The sequence below is a fragment of the Myodes glareolus genome, chromosome 3, assembly GCF_982192425.1.
Source record: "Myodes glareolus chromosome 3, mMyoGla1.1, whole genome shotgun sequence".
NCBI classification, from domain to species: domain Eukaryota; kingdom Metazoa; phylum Chordata; class Mammalia; order Rodentia; family Cricetidae; genus Myodes; species Myodes glareolus.
In genome coordinates this window covers 67,904,806-67,920,543 of record NC_142028.1, presented here as the reverse complement: position 1 = coordinate 67,920,543, position 15,738 = coordinate 67,904,806, and the positions used below count along the sequence as shown (strand labels likewise).

General features: G+C 42.5%; 1 protein-coding gene across 1 annotated transcript in view; it reads left to right on the top strand.

The window, feature by feature from the left end:
* Positions 1–14,353, top strand: part of Psmb2 (proteasome 20S subunit beta 2) — a 32,269-nt gene extending 17,916 nt beyond the window's left edge. The window contains exons 4-6 of the mRNA XM_048434401.3: positions 10,736–10,898; positions 12,489–12,538; positions 14,122–14,353. Of these exons, the coding sequence (XP_048290358.1) occupies positions 10,736–10,898; positions 12,489–12,538; positions 14,122–14,229 (321 nt within the window). The 3' untranslated portion in view covers positions 14,230–14,353. The remainder of the gene's footprint in view (positions 1–10,735; positions 10,899–12,488; positions 12,539–14,121) is intronic.
* The last annotated feature ends 1,385 nt before the right edge of the window (positions 14,354–15,738 follow it).

The window sequence follows — 15,738 nt, the reverse complement described above, 5'->3', positions numbered from 1 at the left end:
ATTTATTTGTTTGTTTGTTTGTTTAAATAGTTTCTCTATAGCCCTAGTTTTGTATCTGCCTCCTGAGTTCTGGGATTACTAGGATTAAAGGTTGTGTGCCACAACACCAAACACAATATGCACCCTTAGCCACTGAGCCATCTCTCCAGCCCTCTGTTTTCTTTAATGCATGTGTGTATGTGCTCATGTGTGTGCATGTGGGCAGAGGCCTGAAGACATTGAGTGTCTCCTCAGTGCTGTTTATCTTGTGTGTTTTATTTTGTTTTGAAAGGTAGGATCCTACTCAGTTGGAACTTAGCAGATTCAGCTAAGCTGGCTGGCCATCAAGTCCTAAGATCCTCCTGTCTCTGCCTCCCTAGCAGCAGGATTACAGGTGCACACTGCCAAGCCTGGCCTTTTACATGCATGCTGGAGGTTGAGTTTGACTGAACCACCTCCCCAACCTGTTGGTTTTAATTTTTGAAACAGTATAGTCACAGCTGGGAATTTGGAATCCTCCTACAGAGCTGTGGTTACAGTTTTTAGTGCTACAGTGATTAAGTACATTTGTGAAACGTAGAGTTAATATTCTGATTCTAATTAGTTTAAACTTGTAGTTTTTTTTTTCTATTTGTCCATAGGATTAAGGATTAAGAAGGAAACTGCATCCAAATTCCAACTCTCTCCTTTCCTTTAGCCAGTCAGTAACAGGAGCTTAACCTTCTTTAAGTTCTTTCTTGTATCTCTGTGTCCTTGCTAATATTCTCTCCAGAACTCTGATTAAGCTCGGTTTAGCATTTGTTAGGGAAATCTTCTCTGCACTCTTCACCCCGTTCCTTCATATGAATGTCACCTTCAACTTTGTGCTGTCATAGCAACCTACATATATTTCTGCCAAGGGCCCCGTTGTGATTCTATCCTTTACTGTCTTCCACGTGAGAGCGTGTAGGTGGTGGTGCCAGTAAACACTCCTCACTGGCTGTCTCTTGGCTCGGTCTTACTGACTTTGACTACTTCCCCCTTAGTGAAAGTCTTAACTCTTTGTTGCATCTTCTGTTCCCCGTTCTTACCAGTTTACCTTCTAAATGTACCTCATATTCCACATCTGCCCCATCCCCTCTACCGCAGTTTAGCCCTCACTATCTTCCATCTAGACTACTGGGGTACACTTCAAATGTTCTCCCTTTCTGTTTCATCCTAATTTGTCATAAATGTCAGTTCCTGGCCAAAAGTGCCAGGAACTCCTCTATGGTTACATACTGTTCATATTCCTCCTTTTCTTTAAGAAAGGTTTTTTTGGGTTTTTTTTTTTTTTGGTTTGGTTTGGTTTTTGGTTGTTTGGTTTGTTTTTTGAGACAGGGTTTCTCTGTGTAGCTTTGGTGCCTGTCCTAGAACTCATTCTGTAGACCAGTCTGGCCTCAAACTCACAAAGATCCACCTGCCTCTGTTTCCCAAGTGCTAGGATTAAAGGTGTGTGCCACCACCGCCTGGCTTTAAGAAAGGTTCTTACAAAGCTTAGGCTGGCCTTAAATTTAGTGTTTATGAAGGTAACCTTGAACTTTTGATACCCCTTCTTCCCTTTCCCACTTGCTGGTATTACAGGCTTGGTCACCTGGTTTGTCCTGAGCTAGGGATCAGGTGAGACTGGTTGAGTATATGCAGTTTCATAATTCTCCTGCCTTATAACTAACTCCAGGGGACTTTACAGGATTCGATTAAAGATTTTTATAAACTGTTGATAGGCTTGAAGATAGAAGAGATTGAATCTATAAATGGTTTTTGTTTGTTTGTTTTTTGTTTGTTTGAGACAAGGTTTCTCTGTGTAGCCTTGGCTGTCCTGGAACTCACTCAGTTAACCAGGTTGGCCTTGAACTTGAATATCCACCTGCCTCTGCTTCCCAAGTGCTGTGATCAAAGGTGTACACCACTATCGCCGGTCTATACATGTTTCTCTCTCTCTCTCTCTCTGTTTAATATTTGTTTTTTGAGACAAAGTTTCTCTGTAACTTTGGAGCCTGTCCTGGAACTCACTCTGTAGACCATGCTGGCTTCAAACTCACAGAGATCGCCTGTCTCTGTCCCCCGGGTGCTGGGATTAAAGGGATGCGCCACCACCCAACTGTGTACATGGTTTTCTTAAAAACAGATATTTTTGTCTGGATATGGTGGCTGATGCCTGTAATCTCAGTACTTGGAGGTTTGAGGCAGAAGAATTGCCATGAGTTCAAGGCAAACATGGGTTACTTAGTGAGGCCTCTGTCTTATGGAAATGATTCTGTATTGCTTAGGAATAGATAATAAGTATTATTTAAAATATTATTTTAGATCAAGTAAAAGTATTTAATCATAATTGGAAGTTGCTAAATTTTAAAATGTTTGGAATGAATTTTATTTTAAGTATGGAAATCTGTAATAGGGCCAGCAAGATAGCACAGCAGGTAAAGACACTTGCTGCCGTGCCTGAGTTTGATTTCTGGAACTCAAATGGTGGTAGGAGAGAAGTAGGTTCCTACAGGTGACCTTGGGCGCTCACAAACAGAAATAGCATTAGTCTGCTATTAAAGTGGCAGAATTGGAATTTTAAAAAATTACACTCTGAAACCACCCGAAGGTAGTAAATTCTGTTGGTTACTGGAAACAAGTTCCTCAGTTCAGCACTAGTATAGAAGAGTAATTGATCCTGTTTACTTCCTAATGAAGGTGAAAATGGGTCCTGACCAAGCAGTTAAGGGGTAGCTCCTGCAGATACTTCTAGACCTTACAGAGGAATCACAGCTGTGACATTAAACCTGCTCTCTTAAGTCCCAAAACATTATTGAATTATTGATCAATGCAGAACAGTGGGTACTAGTATAAAAGTTGGGGGAATGCTTTTGTATGAAATTCACAGCTATATATTGAATCATACATTTCTACCAATTTCCATTTTGTGGAGGCAGAGTGGTTTCTTGGAGAGCACACAGAACTTGTAGTTGGGAAGCCTGAATTCTGGTCCTGAATCTGGTGCTAAGGACCCATGTAGATGACAGTCTTCTCTTTCTTTGAACAATTGGCTCCATGTGTAAAGGGAATGCTGGGTAAGCTCACTGAAGTCATAGGTCCTCCAAACTGCATTTTTGTATTTTATCCATCTTAGGATAAAAGGTGGAATCTTGGCAATCTGCTGGACTAAAAGAAACAGCAGGCATGGGGCTGGTGGGATAGATCAGTGCTAAAGCATGTGTTTAGTATGCACAGGGCCCTGGGTTTGATTCCCACCACAACCACCCAAAAAGGTAGCCACAGTATTCTTTTCAAGATACATTGTCGAGCCAGGCAGTGGTGGTGCACACCTTTAATCCCAGCACTCGGGAGTCAGAGGCAGGTGGATCCCTGTGAGTTTGAGGCCAGCCTGGTCTACAAGAGCTAGTTCCAGGACAGGCTTGATAGCTACAGTAGAATCCTGTTTCAAAAAACCAAAAAAAAAAAAAAAAAGACATATTATCTAATATGTTTAGAAATCCGTTGATTAAAATGCTCATCTCATTTGTCCCATGGTGTTTTGTACCTACTTCCACATTACTGACCCACCAGGCATGGACGTCTGCTTCCCACACTGCTTAGTACTCTAAGGTGCAACTAAAGATACTGCACTTTTCTTCAAGACCCTCAGTCATAGCAATGCCGTCCCATTCAATTAGAGGTGGCAAAGGCTGGCCTGGCTCCAAAAGAAGACTGTCAATTCCTTTCCTTTTCTGTGTCCACGCTCGGCAGGATGCTTCCTCGCGCCCACCTCTCTCCCCCTTGCTGTGACTTTGGCTTCCGCCAGATGTCACACCGCTGCTTGTCACCGCCCAGACTCTCATCATCGCTGATTTTGTTGTTTCGGTGTATTTGTAACAACTGTTTTCTTTAGCTGTAAAATTTATGGAATTTCACACACTTCTTAAACACCACCGTGTTCTTTTTCATAATAAGGAAACAAACAAGGAGTTGTATGCACAAAAGTTAGATTTAACCAGTTTCTGTGTGTGATGTACACTCCCCACTCCCAAATGTACAAGTTACAGTGTGTAACTGAGCTTAGTTCTATGATTCTCAGGGGCACAGAGATAAGTTAATGCATCTTGATCTCAGGAGGAAGTACATGAGAGATATACTTTATAGATAGTACCCAGTTCAATTTTATCCCTTTGGTAACCATAAAAGGTAGATAATTTTATTCTCTGTAATAGCATCTCCTTGATCTTTGTATTATCTAGTCCAATCTGTTAGTACAGTCAGTTCCTAAAAGTGAACAGGTGGGAGTAGCTACGTTTTTATATTACTGTGCATCCAGCCTTGCCCTGACTCCTTCATATGAATTTATTTAAACACCAGGAAATCTTAAAATGGCCTGAAACTCTTCACTTAGTAAATAAGCTTATTGTGTACTTTTTAAGAGGGAAAAGTCTATTTGCCTAGCCCCTCACATATGTGTAATAAGAGGCAATTTTTTATCTTGGTATGGTGCCACATGTCTATGATCCCAGCACTAGAGATATGAGACAGAATGCTCACAGCAAATTCAAGGCCAGCTTCATCCACACAGTGAGTTCCAGGGCTGTATAAAGACCGTGTCTCCACCTGCGTCCTGAAAAGAGAAAGGCAAATGTTTGCAATATCTTATTCTAGAGGCTAAAAGTTATTTTTAAGTCCCTGGTTTGATTTTTTAAAATGTTTTTCTTTGTATGTCATATACAACTTAAAACTAAGCATGTTGGTGTTTGTAAACCACTTGTGGTGACTCTTGGGAGTAACCTTAACTAAGTGCTTGGGTTCTGCTAGATGGACTGTTGAATATTTGTGTTCAGTCTCAGCCGCTGCTGTAGAAAATGTCTAGTCATCTTAACACACAGGTCTCCACTGGTAGACCTCCTAACTGTCTTACATCTTTGATAGAATAGAGGTTACTTTGTAAAAGACGGGATTTTTTGGTCCTGCCATTGGCCTTTGTACTACTCAGTAGTTAGACAGAGTCTTCCATTTCATATGCATTTAGTTTAATAAGTGTTACTGTGCATAGAAAATACAGGAACTGATGAAAAAGTACACAGGCTAGAAGTGATGCTAATGCTTAGCATGGCCACATCTGCAAGAGGCAGTAGGAAAATACTTAATATATGTTGACTTAGTTTCCACATGTGGGCCTGTATTTTCTCTAAGGACCTAGGGTAGACGGACCATAAAATAAAATAATACTGTAAGTGCCTAATATGATTGCTTGATTGCTTTCAGCTATACACATTTGTTAACCTTAGGGTGTGGGTAAAGAATCCTAGGAGGGAGACACTAGGAAACCCCCCCCTTTTTTTATTTGTTTTGATTTTTTATTTTTAAACAAGGTTTCTCTGTGTGGCCCTAGCTGTCCTAGAACTCTCTCTCTCTGTAGATCAGACTAGCCTCAAATCCAGAGATCCACTTGTGGCTGCCTCCTGGGTGCTGCAATTAAAGGCATATGTCACCACACCTGGCTGAGACTAGGAAGGTTCCTTTACTTACTTTGCTTCTATGTTCCAGTGTACTGGATACTTTAAATAAACATTCCTTTATATCCTTTTATAAAGACCCAGACCTGGAAGGAATTTGCCTAGTGCCAGTAGTTGGACTTCCAATTACTTATACTTTTTATTTCATAGATTGTTTTGCTTTACTGATAGTAATTATCTATCACTTATTAGGACTGTATTCTTTAGAGACTTAACCATGTACATGCATTTTCTCGGACCCCTCACTGCAGCCTTTTTGTGCTAGGCATTAGCCCATATTTCATTTGAGAATTCTAAAATTCAGACTGATGAAGTACTTTCTCTAAAGTAACACATATATGTTAGTAGGGTCAGAATTTAAGCTCAGGCCCAGCCCTTTGCTCTATGGCCTGTTTCTTCCTGAGTTGTTTGTGATTTAGCTCCCTCTTTATCTGGGAGTTAATGCCTAGCTCGCATCCTAAACTGTTTTCTTCTTAGCAGCTTGTGTCTAGAGGGAGGTGGGAAGAGAAGCAACAAATTCGCTTATTTATGGAGCTGTAGGCATTTAATTTAAACCTGAACCACTTGTCAGAAATGGGGCCTATTGGGACTGGAGAGATGGCTCATTAGTTAAGAACATTTACTGTTTTTGCAGAGGGCCTGGTTCAGCTCCCAGCACCTACATGGCAACTCACAAGTGTCTATAACCCCAGTTCCAATGGGTCCAGTACCTCCTCTGACCTCTGAGGGCTCCTATACACATGGTGCATATATATACACTCAGGCATACATGCATATACTTAAAAGAAATATTTTTTAAAAGAAGAAAATAGGACCTGTTACATCCTTGCCTTGTCTTAGTGGTTTTCATGATATTTTCTTGTAATATTAAACATTGGCCACATATATGTTAAAATGTTTGAGATATTCTCTTGTATGATTATTAGTGTTTACTCATTTAACAACTGTTTATTGAATATATGATGTATGCCTGTGCATCATTGAAGAAGACAGACACACTCCTGCCTTCACAAAGTTTATAATATATGAAATATTTGTGAATAGGTGGATTGTATCTTCTATATACTGTTTTCCCCCATCACACCACGAGAAGTCACCGTTGTGTAAGCTGTTAGAACAAAATTATAGGAACATGTAGCTGTTACCTTTCCTTATAGAATTGCTTAGAATAGCACAAAGGTGACTTGGAATTGATCTGATTCCAGCAAAACAATGACAATATTCAAGACTTTATATGAAATTTAAAGACAAAACAAACCAAAAAAAACCTAGCATAAGTCAAAGGTCTCTGATGGAGCATTGTCAGAATTTCTGAAACTGCAGTTGTTACCCAGATGTATTGACTTAATTAGTCTAGATAACACCGCTTATTTATGCTTAAGCATCTCACACATGCAAAAGTTGGTAATTTGAAGTCACACAATATTTGTGAGTTATCTTCTATACCACAAGTTGTAGGTTCTGGCTACCAGCTTCACTAAGTGTATATGAGATGCTTAAGCATAAATAAATTATATTATGTAGCTCAAGTAAGCACCACAGTTGCTTCTGTACTTGTGTTTACATGGGGTCTCATATAAAATCTTCTAGTAATGATTGTTGAGTAACATGAATTATTCTGAAGCATGATTTAATCTCATAATATAGGAAGACTTCATTAAATAGAACATACCTGGAATCTGCTGCTTGAGGCCTCTTTGAGTGTTTATGGATTCCTAATACACCATGCAACTTGGTAAGATTGGTTTGGTTAACCTTGCAGTGGCTGTTCTGGCTATGCTGAGCTGGAAAGACCAAGTTATGAACTTAGGAAAAAGATTAAACTTACTTTGTGATAGGTAAGAAAATGTATCATGGATTCTCTTACAGGAAGAATGCTAATTAAAGACATTAGGCTAGTCTTTTTCTCCCCATCCCTAAACTATAAGAACATTATAAGATTTAGTGAGGTGATGGTGTCACACACCTTGGGATGCCAAAGGCAGGCAGTCTATGAGTTTAAGGCCACTATGGTCTACAGAGAGAGTTCCAGAACAGCCAAGTTTATACATAGAAACCCCTCTCCCTCAAAGAAAAAAGTAAAATAAAAAGACCATCACAATATCCTATGCCTTGTCAGATTTGCAGTACTGACTGTTTTCACACTTTAAAAATAATTCTATTAACTATATATTTTTATCTTTAGCTAATTTAAGCAGAGCTTTTGCTGTTGTTTAAAGAGTGCTTTATTAAAATGTTGGAATGTAGCTGACACACTGGAAATCTAGATAACTCTCCTGCCCCAGAATCGGGCTTTTCCTATATTGTTTTCTCTTGCCTAAGAAGACAGAAAGAAGTAATAGCAATCAGCTTAGTTTGGCACATAAGAAAACAAGGTCAGGGCCCAATGAGATGGATTGGCTGGTAAAAGCACTTGCTCCTGGGCCTCAGTTCAGTTCCCATGACCCACATGATGAGAGAACCGCTGCTGCAGAGCTGTCCTCTGAAGTCACATATGTGCCATGGCATGTGCATGCAGGCAAATACGTGTGGTCACACACACACAGTAAGTAAGCATAATAAAAGAAAACAGATATTCATAGCGTATAACACTTAAACCTCTTACCTGTGGTTGGGCTTACTGAGAGGCAGTCCCTAGTACAGTTCCAGACTACAGCGCATTTCACTGGAAATGTGATAGACAGGCTGGCCATTATTTCCACAGTCCTGACTACTGGTGGCTAATTCTTATTCCTGTGAGCTGTCTACTCTTTTACTCCATGGCCAGGCACCTGTTTAGAGGCTGGAGCTCCTGTAATTTTCGAGGGACATTAGAAGTCTACCTGCTTAGTAGCACAGCTGGTTAGCAGTATTCCAGTAGGTATATTTGTGTGCTCTAACATGAGTTTCTTCAAGCTACCAAATGCCCACATTGATCACTGTATAAAAATATAGTGTCTCTTTTAAAGCCTTTTGTTGTTCCAACTTCATGTTCCATGATAAAGTGTCTCATTTAATTGAACACAAGCATAAGTGTAGGGATAGGCACAAACCATGGGCAAGGCTTGTATGCTACCCCCTGAAGCAGATACAAGAGATATAAGAATAAACAAAATGGGATTGCCACCACTGGTGCCTGGGGCATAGACAGACTGCATTTAGCATGACGAATGCCCCAGCTGATACAGGAAAAGTAATTATCCATTTGGAAATGAACAGCAACACAGACTTTGTGTTTTTAGACTTACAGGTAATATGAAGAACAAATATTTATTAAATGCAAGTTACAACCATCTTTTTATTTGTGTCATTGATGAAAAGTAGAATTTATCCGTCTTATTGGAGTCTTGTTGTATTAGAAGGGTGTTGGGCCGGAGGGATAGCCCAGTGAGAAAAGCTGCTTAGTTAGCACCAAGCCTGAAACCTGAGTTTAATCCCAGGACCCACATGGTGGAGGGATAAAACCAACCCCACAGAACTGTCCTCTAACCTCCATAGATCACAGACACGAGAAGTAAATGGAGCCTTCCAGAAAGGAAAGGGAAATGAAGGACATGCACACATACACACACAATAAATAAATGCAGCTCAAAGAGAAAAAATGTCAGCAATTCATTTAGCTCTTCAGCTCTGGGGCTGCTCTTTGTTATCATGGACTCCTCTTACTTTTTTCCCCTAAATTGAAAAGTACTGATTGCCAGGTAGTGGTGGCACCCACTTTAATCCCAGGACTCGAGGCAGGTGCATCTCTGTGAGATGGAGGCCAGCCTGATCTACAGAGTGAGTTCCAGGACAGCCAAGGTTACAGAAAAACCCTGATTCGAAAAACCAAAGACACCCCATGGGGATGGTTGCCTTTAATCCCAGCACTCAGGAGGCAGAGGTAGATGAATCTCTGTGAGTTTGAGGCTAACCTGGAGTTCTAAGACAGGCTTCAAAGCTACAGAGAAACCCTGTCTCAGAAAAACAAAAGAAAGGGGGGAGGGAGGGAAGAAAGAAGAAAAGAAAAGTGTAGTGGTTTTAGCTTAAATATTTGCTGTATCTCTAATCCTTCCCTTCTCTTCTCCCCTCTCAGTAATTATAGAACATATAGTTTACAGTTTGATATTAAGCTAATGCCTAGCCTAAACTAGTTTTGGGGTGGGATTTGGGGTATGTGTGAGGTATTTGGGGGAGGGTGGGATTTTTGAGATATATTACTGTGTTGCCCAGTCTGGACCCTAGTCCTAAACTTCTAGGCTCATTAGCTTGCTTCTTTTGAATGACATAATTGGACCCAACCTCTGGACTGATGGCATAATTGCGTTTGTTGGGTTTTGTTGTTGTTTGAAACAGGGTCTCTATATAGCCTTGACTGACCTGGAACTCACAGAGATCTGCCTGCCTTTGCCCCCAAGTGCTGGGGTTCAAGGTGTACACCATCATTCCATGCTTTTGGTTTCGGTAGTAAAGAATGGCCCAAGAACATCTAAGCCTTTGAAGTGCTTTTGTATCATCTCCCTTCCCCACCCCCCACCGCCACATATGATGTGGGATGTCCTTCCATATGTGTGTTGCTTTTATTAGTTGATGAATAAAGCTGTTTTGGCCAATGGCTTAGTAGAGTAAAGCCCAGTGAGAAATCTGAACAGTGATACATATATAGGGGAAAAGAAGGCAGAGTCGGGCAGACGCCATGAAGCTGCCAAAGGAGAATGACTCCCAGTAAGCCACAGTATCATTACAATACACAGATTACTGTTTAATAGAAATGGGTTAATTTAAGATATACGAGCTAACTGGATATATGCCTGAGCCATTGGCCAAACAGTGTTATAATTAATACAGTTTCTGTGTGATTATTCAGGTATGGGTTGAGGGAAGCAGAAAAGCATTCTCTGATTACAACATGTGTGTGTGCGCGTGCATGCGTGCTCACATGCCTTGCCTGTGTGTGCATGTGTGCATGCATATGTGGACAGCTGGTGGGAGTCAGGTTCTAGGGCTCAAACTCGTGTCATCATGATTGGCTATCAAGTTCCCTCACCTGCTGAACCATCTTGACTGCCCATATGAGGTTCTTTTCCATAGACTTTAAATAGAAACAAAAAAAAAAAATCCTTTTCCTGTACCTCTGACCGTAGTTCTCCAGGTAGGGGTGAACTTTTACTTCCTCTTGTGATTTAGGCAGTTGCTGCCAATATTTGCTTGTTCTCAAGAGCCAGGGCACTACTGTTTGCATTGTCAGCGTTCTGCTCTAATCAGCACGTTGTTGTGTCTTTTCTTTGCAGACCCCCTATCATGTGAACCTCCTCCTGGCTGGCTATGATGAGCATGAAGGGCCTGCCCTTTACTATATGGACTACTTGGCAGCCTTGGCCAAGGCTCCTTTTGCAGCTCATGGCTATGGTGCCTTCCTGACTCTCAGTATTCTTGACCGATACTACACACCAAGTAAGTACTGGCACTCTAGGGAGAAACTCTTAGCTGTTTCCCAGTCTTGTCAAACCTTGGACTTGGCTGACTGCACCCTACAAAGAAGATAACTCCTCTCTGGAAGCTGTTCTCTCTTATGAGTCAGTACAGTCTTTAGAAACCTGCCTGCCAGGGCTGGAATGGTGTCTCAGCAGTTAGTAGCACTAACTGTTCTTCCAGAGGACCTGGGTTCAATTCCTAGCACCCACATGGCACCTCACAACTGTCTGTTGCTCCAGTTCCAAGTCTTCCTGCCAACCAAAATGAGTTACTCCTATCTCTGGAGCTGGGTTTTACTTTGTTTGGAAGGGGTGCTGGGGTAAATGTCACCATGAATAAGACATACCTTATTCAGTTCTTTTACATTCATTTTCCTCTGCCTAGGTGGTTATTGATGTCTCAGCTGTAGACAGTGAGCCTGTAAACGTTTATGTGAATGTTTTGAACTTGTAAGGATAAACAGGTCCAACCATGATAGCTAAGGACTTCTTTATTTAAAAACATCAAAGCTTTTGAAGATCACTCCCTATAAAAGAAAATTTAACCTTACTGAGTTTGGAAAACAAAGAAAGGAAGGAAGGAAGGAAGGAAGGAAGGAAGGAAGGAAGGAAGGAAGGAAGGAAGGAAGGAAGAAGTTATTTCTTTGCTTGTACCTAAACTGTCAGCTTGATGAAACTTGAGAAGAGCAAAGCTTTTGTGCCAAGTCTGTCTTCTGGCCCATTTCCAGCCTCAGCGTTAGTCGTGGGGACGGGACATTCCTAGTGGGCTAGTGGGCTCTCCCGGGCTAGAGACACAGCACGGTTGAGCACTTCTCCCTTGCACTCCAGTCTTCCCTGGAAATGTCATAGCAGTCGGCATGATCTTTTCTTTGTGGTACTGCCCTCTCATGCACCCTCAGCCATGCTAGAGCTGCAGGCCACATCCTGAAAAGAATTAGCCTGGCCTCCTGGTGACTGTCTCTTGATTTGGCATCTGTCAGTAATACAGCTGACTCCCCCACCAAAATAACCACCAGCCACCCTTGAAGCCTAATGCCTAATATGTCATCCCGGTTTGCCACGCCTACCAGCGATCCCTTTGGATCCTGTTCAGAAGAGTTTCAGTTCCATCCTCTTAACTGTCTTCCCATTGTTCCACTGAGACCCAGCTGGGAGCATGAGGATGGCGCTCTGGCCTTGTCCTCCCGATCCCTGATTTGCAGCTGGCAAGGGCAGGTGGAAATGATTTAAGCCCTGGACTAAAGGGGACTGGTGAGGGTGAGCTATGAAAAAGAGAGGCAGGCTGCTGAACTTCTTGAGAGGCGGGTCCAGGCCAGGGGAGACAGAATTCTGTCATGCTTACCCTTCACTGCAGCAAATCAATTTGTGATGGCTCAGGGCTGTGGGAGCATTGATCTGGGGCGCCCTCCCCTGCATGGGGACTAACTTTGATACAGGCTAGAAGTCTGAGTGTGTTTTGCTTTTTCCAATTGTGTGGCACTCAGACCTGAGGACGTTTGAAACTTAATCACAGGCTGTTAGGAGCTGGGCACCCGACAGCCTACAGTGCTCGGCCTCTGTTCTCTTTCAGCTATCTCACGTGAGAGGGCAGTGGAGCTTCTTAGGAAATGTCTGGAGGAGGTAAGTAGCTCCCAGGGGATCCGGAAGGAATGTTTTGTCTCAGTTTGAAGTACCATTCCTGTTCTTGGTTGCTTGTTTCTGCTCCTTGCCAGACACTTCTCCACTGGCCAGTTGGGAAGTTGCTACCAGTGGGGAGGTTGTAGTAATGCACTTACATATTAGTTTCTCCCACCGGTCACCTCCGCGTCAATGTCAGTTTCATTGATTTAATTATTTTCCTTTCTGGTTAATCTAGACTAGTAGTTCTCAAAATTCACTGTGTATCACCTCGGGGAAACTTTCCTTATCCCTGGTAGGCCCCAGCACCCAATTCTAAATCATCTGTAGATAGGTAGAAACTGAGTCTCTTGTTTTAACTGGCAACTAAGTGATTTTTTTTTCTTTTTTTTTTTTTTTTTTTTTTTCTTTTTTTTTTTTTTGAGCCAGGGTTTTTCTATGTAGCGCCTGGAACTAGCTCTGTAGATCAGACTGGCCTGAAACTCCGGGTGATCCACCCTACTCTGCCTCCCAAGTGCTGGGATTAAAGATGTCTGCCAGTGCATCTGGCTAGGCAACCAAATGATTTTAATGCAGGGTGATAATCAGGCCCCAGCACCCTGTGCACTCCGCTGTGCCACCATAAAGCCTACTCCCATAACATTGCATTTAGGTCACCGTAGAAAGCTCCTGAGAATTTGGATCAGAAGGGGAGAGATCTTTGTTGTGGGAGGTCACAAACCCAAAGTCTCCTCATAGAAAGAGTGTAGAATACAGGGTAAGCTGGCAGAAAGTAGCCTCGTTAGACATGTCATTCTTTTTCCTTGTGACCTAAGGATGAACTTGAATGAACTGTCTGGTGGGCGAGGGGACAGGAGCAGAGGAGGGCATTGGCAGCACTGTCGGTTTCAGCTGCCTCTTGTATAACTCTGTCATTTTAGACCACGGTGACCTCATCCCTCTTCCTCTTTTTAAATTTCCCTTCAGGGGAGCTGCTGAGAATCAGTCGTGGGTTTCCTAGCCATCCAGCTGATGGACAATATTACCCACAGATATCCTAAGGGAGGGAGGGGTAGCCAGTACAGTATTACCGACAGATATCCTAGTAGGAAGGGGTAACCAGGACAGCCTTAAGCTGGACTGCAAGAGACGGGCATAGCTTGTTCCAGGATGTTCTCTGGACATGATTCCCACCGTCTCTGCAGCTGCACACACACACACACACACACAGGGAAGTGACTACATAAACTATTAGCACCTAGGGCGTCCTGTCCGGGTCCAGAGTCTGTTCTTAGATGAGCTCCTTGCTGGCTTGGTATCTGGAGACTTTCTTAGAGGCAAGTGTATTCTTGTAGACCAACTGGTAGCAGACTGTGAGGATACACATTGGATTGTCTTGTGTACCTGCTGACTGGCCAGAGGCAGGCTCACAGCTGCATTTCCCAGGTCATGGTCACCGCCTTCCAGTCAGCATCCAGCTCCTGTCTAGACATTCCTCAGTGACATGGTACCAGCTGGCCAGTTCCCCAAGAGGAGAGGCTTTACACTTGTCCCCTTAGCTGAGGGCAGTGAATGTCTGCTCACTGGTTTCCTTCGTCTCTCTGCAGCTCCAGAAGCGCTTCATCTTGAATCTGCCTACCTTCAGCGTTCGGGTCATTGACAAAAATGGCATCCATGACCTGGAGAACATCTCCTTCTCTAAGAAGGGCTCCTAACGTCTCGTTCTTCCTTCCACTCATCAGGGGACTTTTTTGATAGGCTCCTTAAATTTTTTTCTACTCTTGGCGTGCACTCTTGATAAATGGTTAATTCAAAATAAAGCTGACAATACTAAATTGAGCTTCTGGTTTTGGTCTCAGTTTGTCTAACATTGTATAGAAAGGAACAGGTAGGAAGGTTTTCTTCTTGTCAGATGCGCTCTCCCTCTTTAATAATCTAAGTGGTTCACAGCCCCACACTCTTTTCTGTCCATCTTCCATCTAGCTCTGTCAGTCTTTGCTTGTTAATGTCTTCTCTCTGAAGCAGTGGTTCTCTTTGCCTTTAAACCTAAATCTTTTTTTGTTGTCTGAAATGGTGGCGCACACCATTAATCCCAGTACTTGAAAGTCAGAGGCTGGAGGAATTCCTGTGAGTTCGAGGCCAGCCTGGTCTACAGGGCAAGTTCCAGGACAGGCTCCAAAGCTACAGAGAAACCCCGTCTCAGAAAACGAAAAAGAAAAAAGGGAAAAAAAAAAGAGATACAAGTATACACAGGGTAGCCCAGAGGTAGAATACCTATACCTGCTCAACAAGTTCAGGCGCTGGCTTTGATCTGCAGCATCGCACAACACAAAAATAAAGGCTATTCATACCTGAGGGGTTTGTTTTGTTTGTTTGTTTTTTAGGTCTTTTGATTTTTTTTAAAGGAGCTTTTTATTTTAAAAAATTAATGTGTTTATATGTAACTCAGACTTGGGCAGTCGGGTTTGCGTCATTGGTCACCAAGTGCCTAATGAGCTATCTCACTATAAATCCTAGGATGATCTGGAGCTTACTCTGTAGACCAGGATGGCCTTCAACCCACAGAGGCCTGCCTCTGCCTTCTGAATGCTGTGTCTTAAAGGCATTTGACACGGTACCCAGGTAAGTCTTTTCCTGAGGTAAAGACTCATTGCATATGTGTAGTCCAGGCTGTTTTGGAAATTGCTATGGTGACCAGGCTGACCATAAACTCATGATCCTTGTGCCTCAGCCTATTTTTAGAGGCCAGCAAGATGGTTCAGTAGAGAAAGGCTCTTGCCACTAAACCCGAGTTCAATCTCTGGGATTCACATGGTAGAAGGAGAGAACCAGCTTCTAAAAGTTGCCCCTAACCTCCATGTGGCTCCATGTGTGCCACACCCACACACTAAAATGTGTAAATAAATGTAAAAAGATGAGACTCAGTGTGGTGGTTTACACTGAAGGCAGAGGCAGAAGGATCTGAGTTCTAGGCCAGCCAGGGGTGCGTGTGTGTGTGTGTGTGTGTGTGTCATCTCAAAAAAAAAATTTTGTAAGTGTTCTCTTACACTTATTAGAAAGTGTTTTGTGCCAGTGCTTACAAATATACCTTATTCTTGTGAACAGTTATGTTATATTCCCTCAAACAGATAAACCACAGGTTGTTAACCAGACAGCTACATCCCCTTCCCCCCAGTATATGTATTTCTCCACTGAAACAGTGGTCCTGTGTGGGTGTGTTTGTA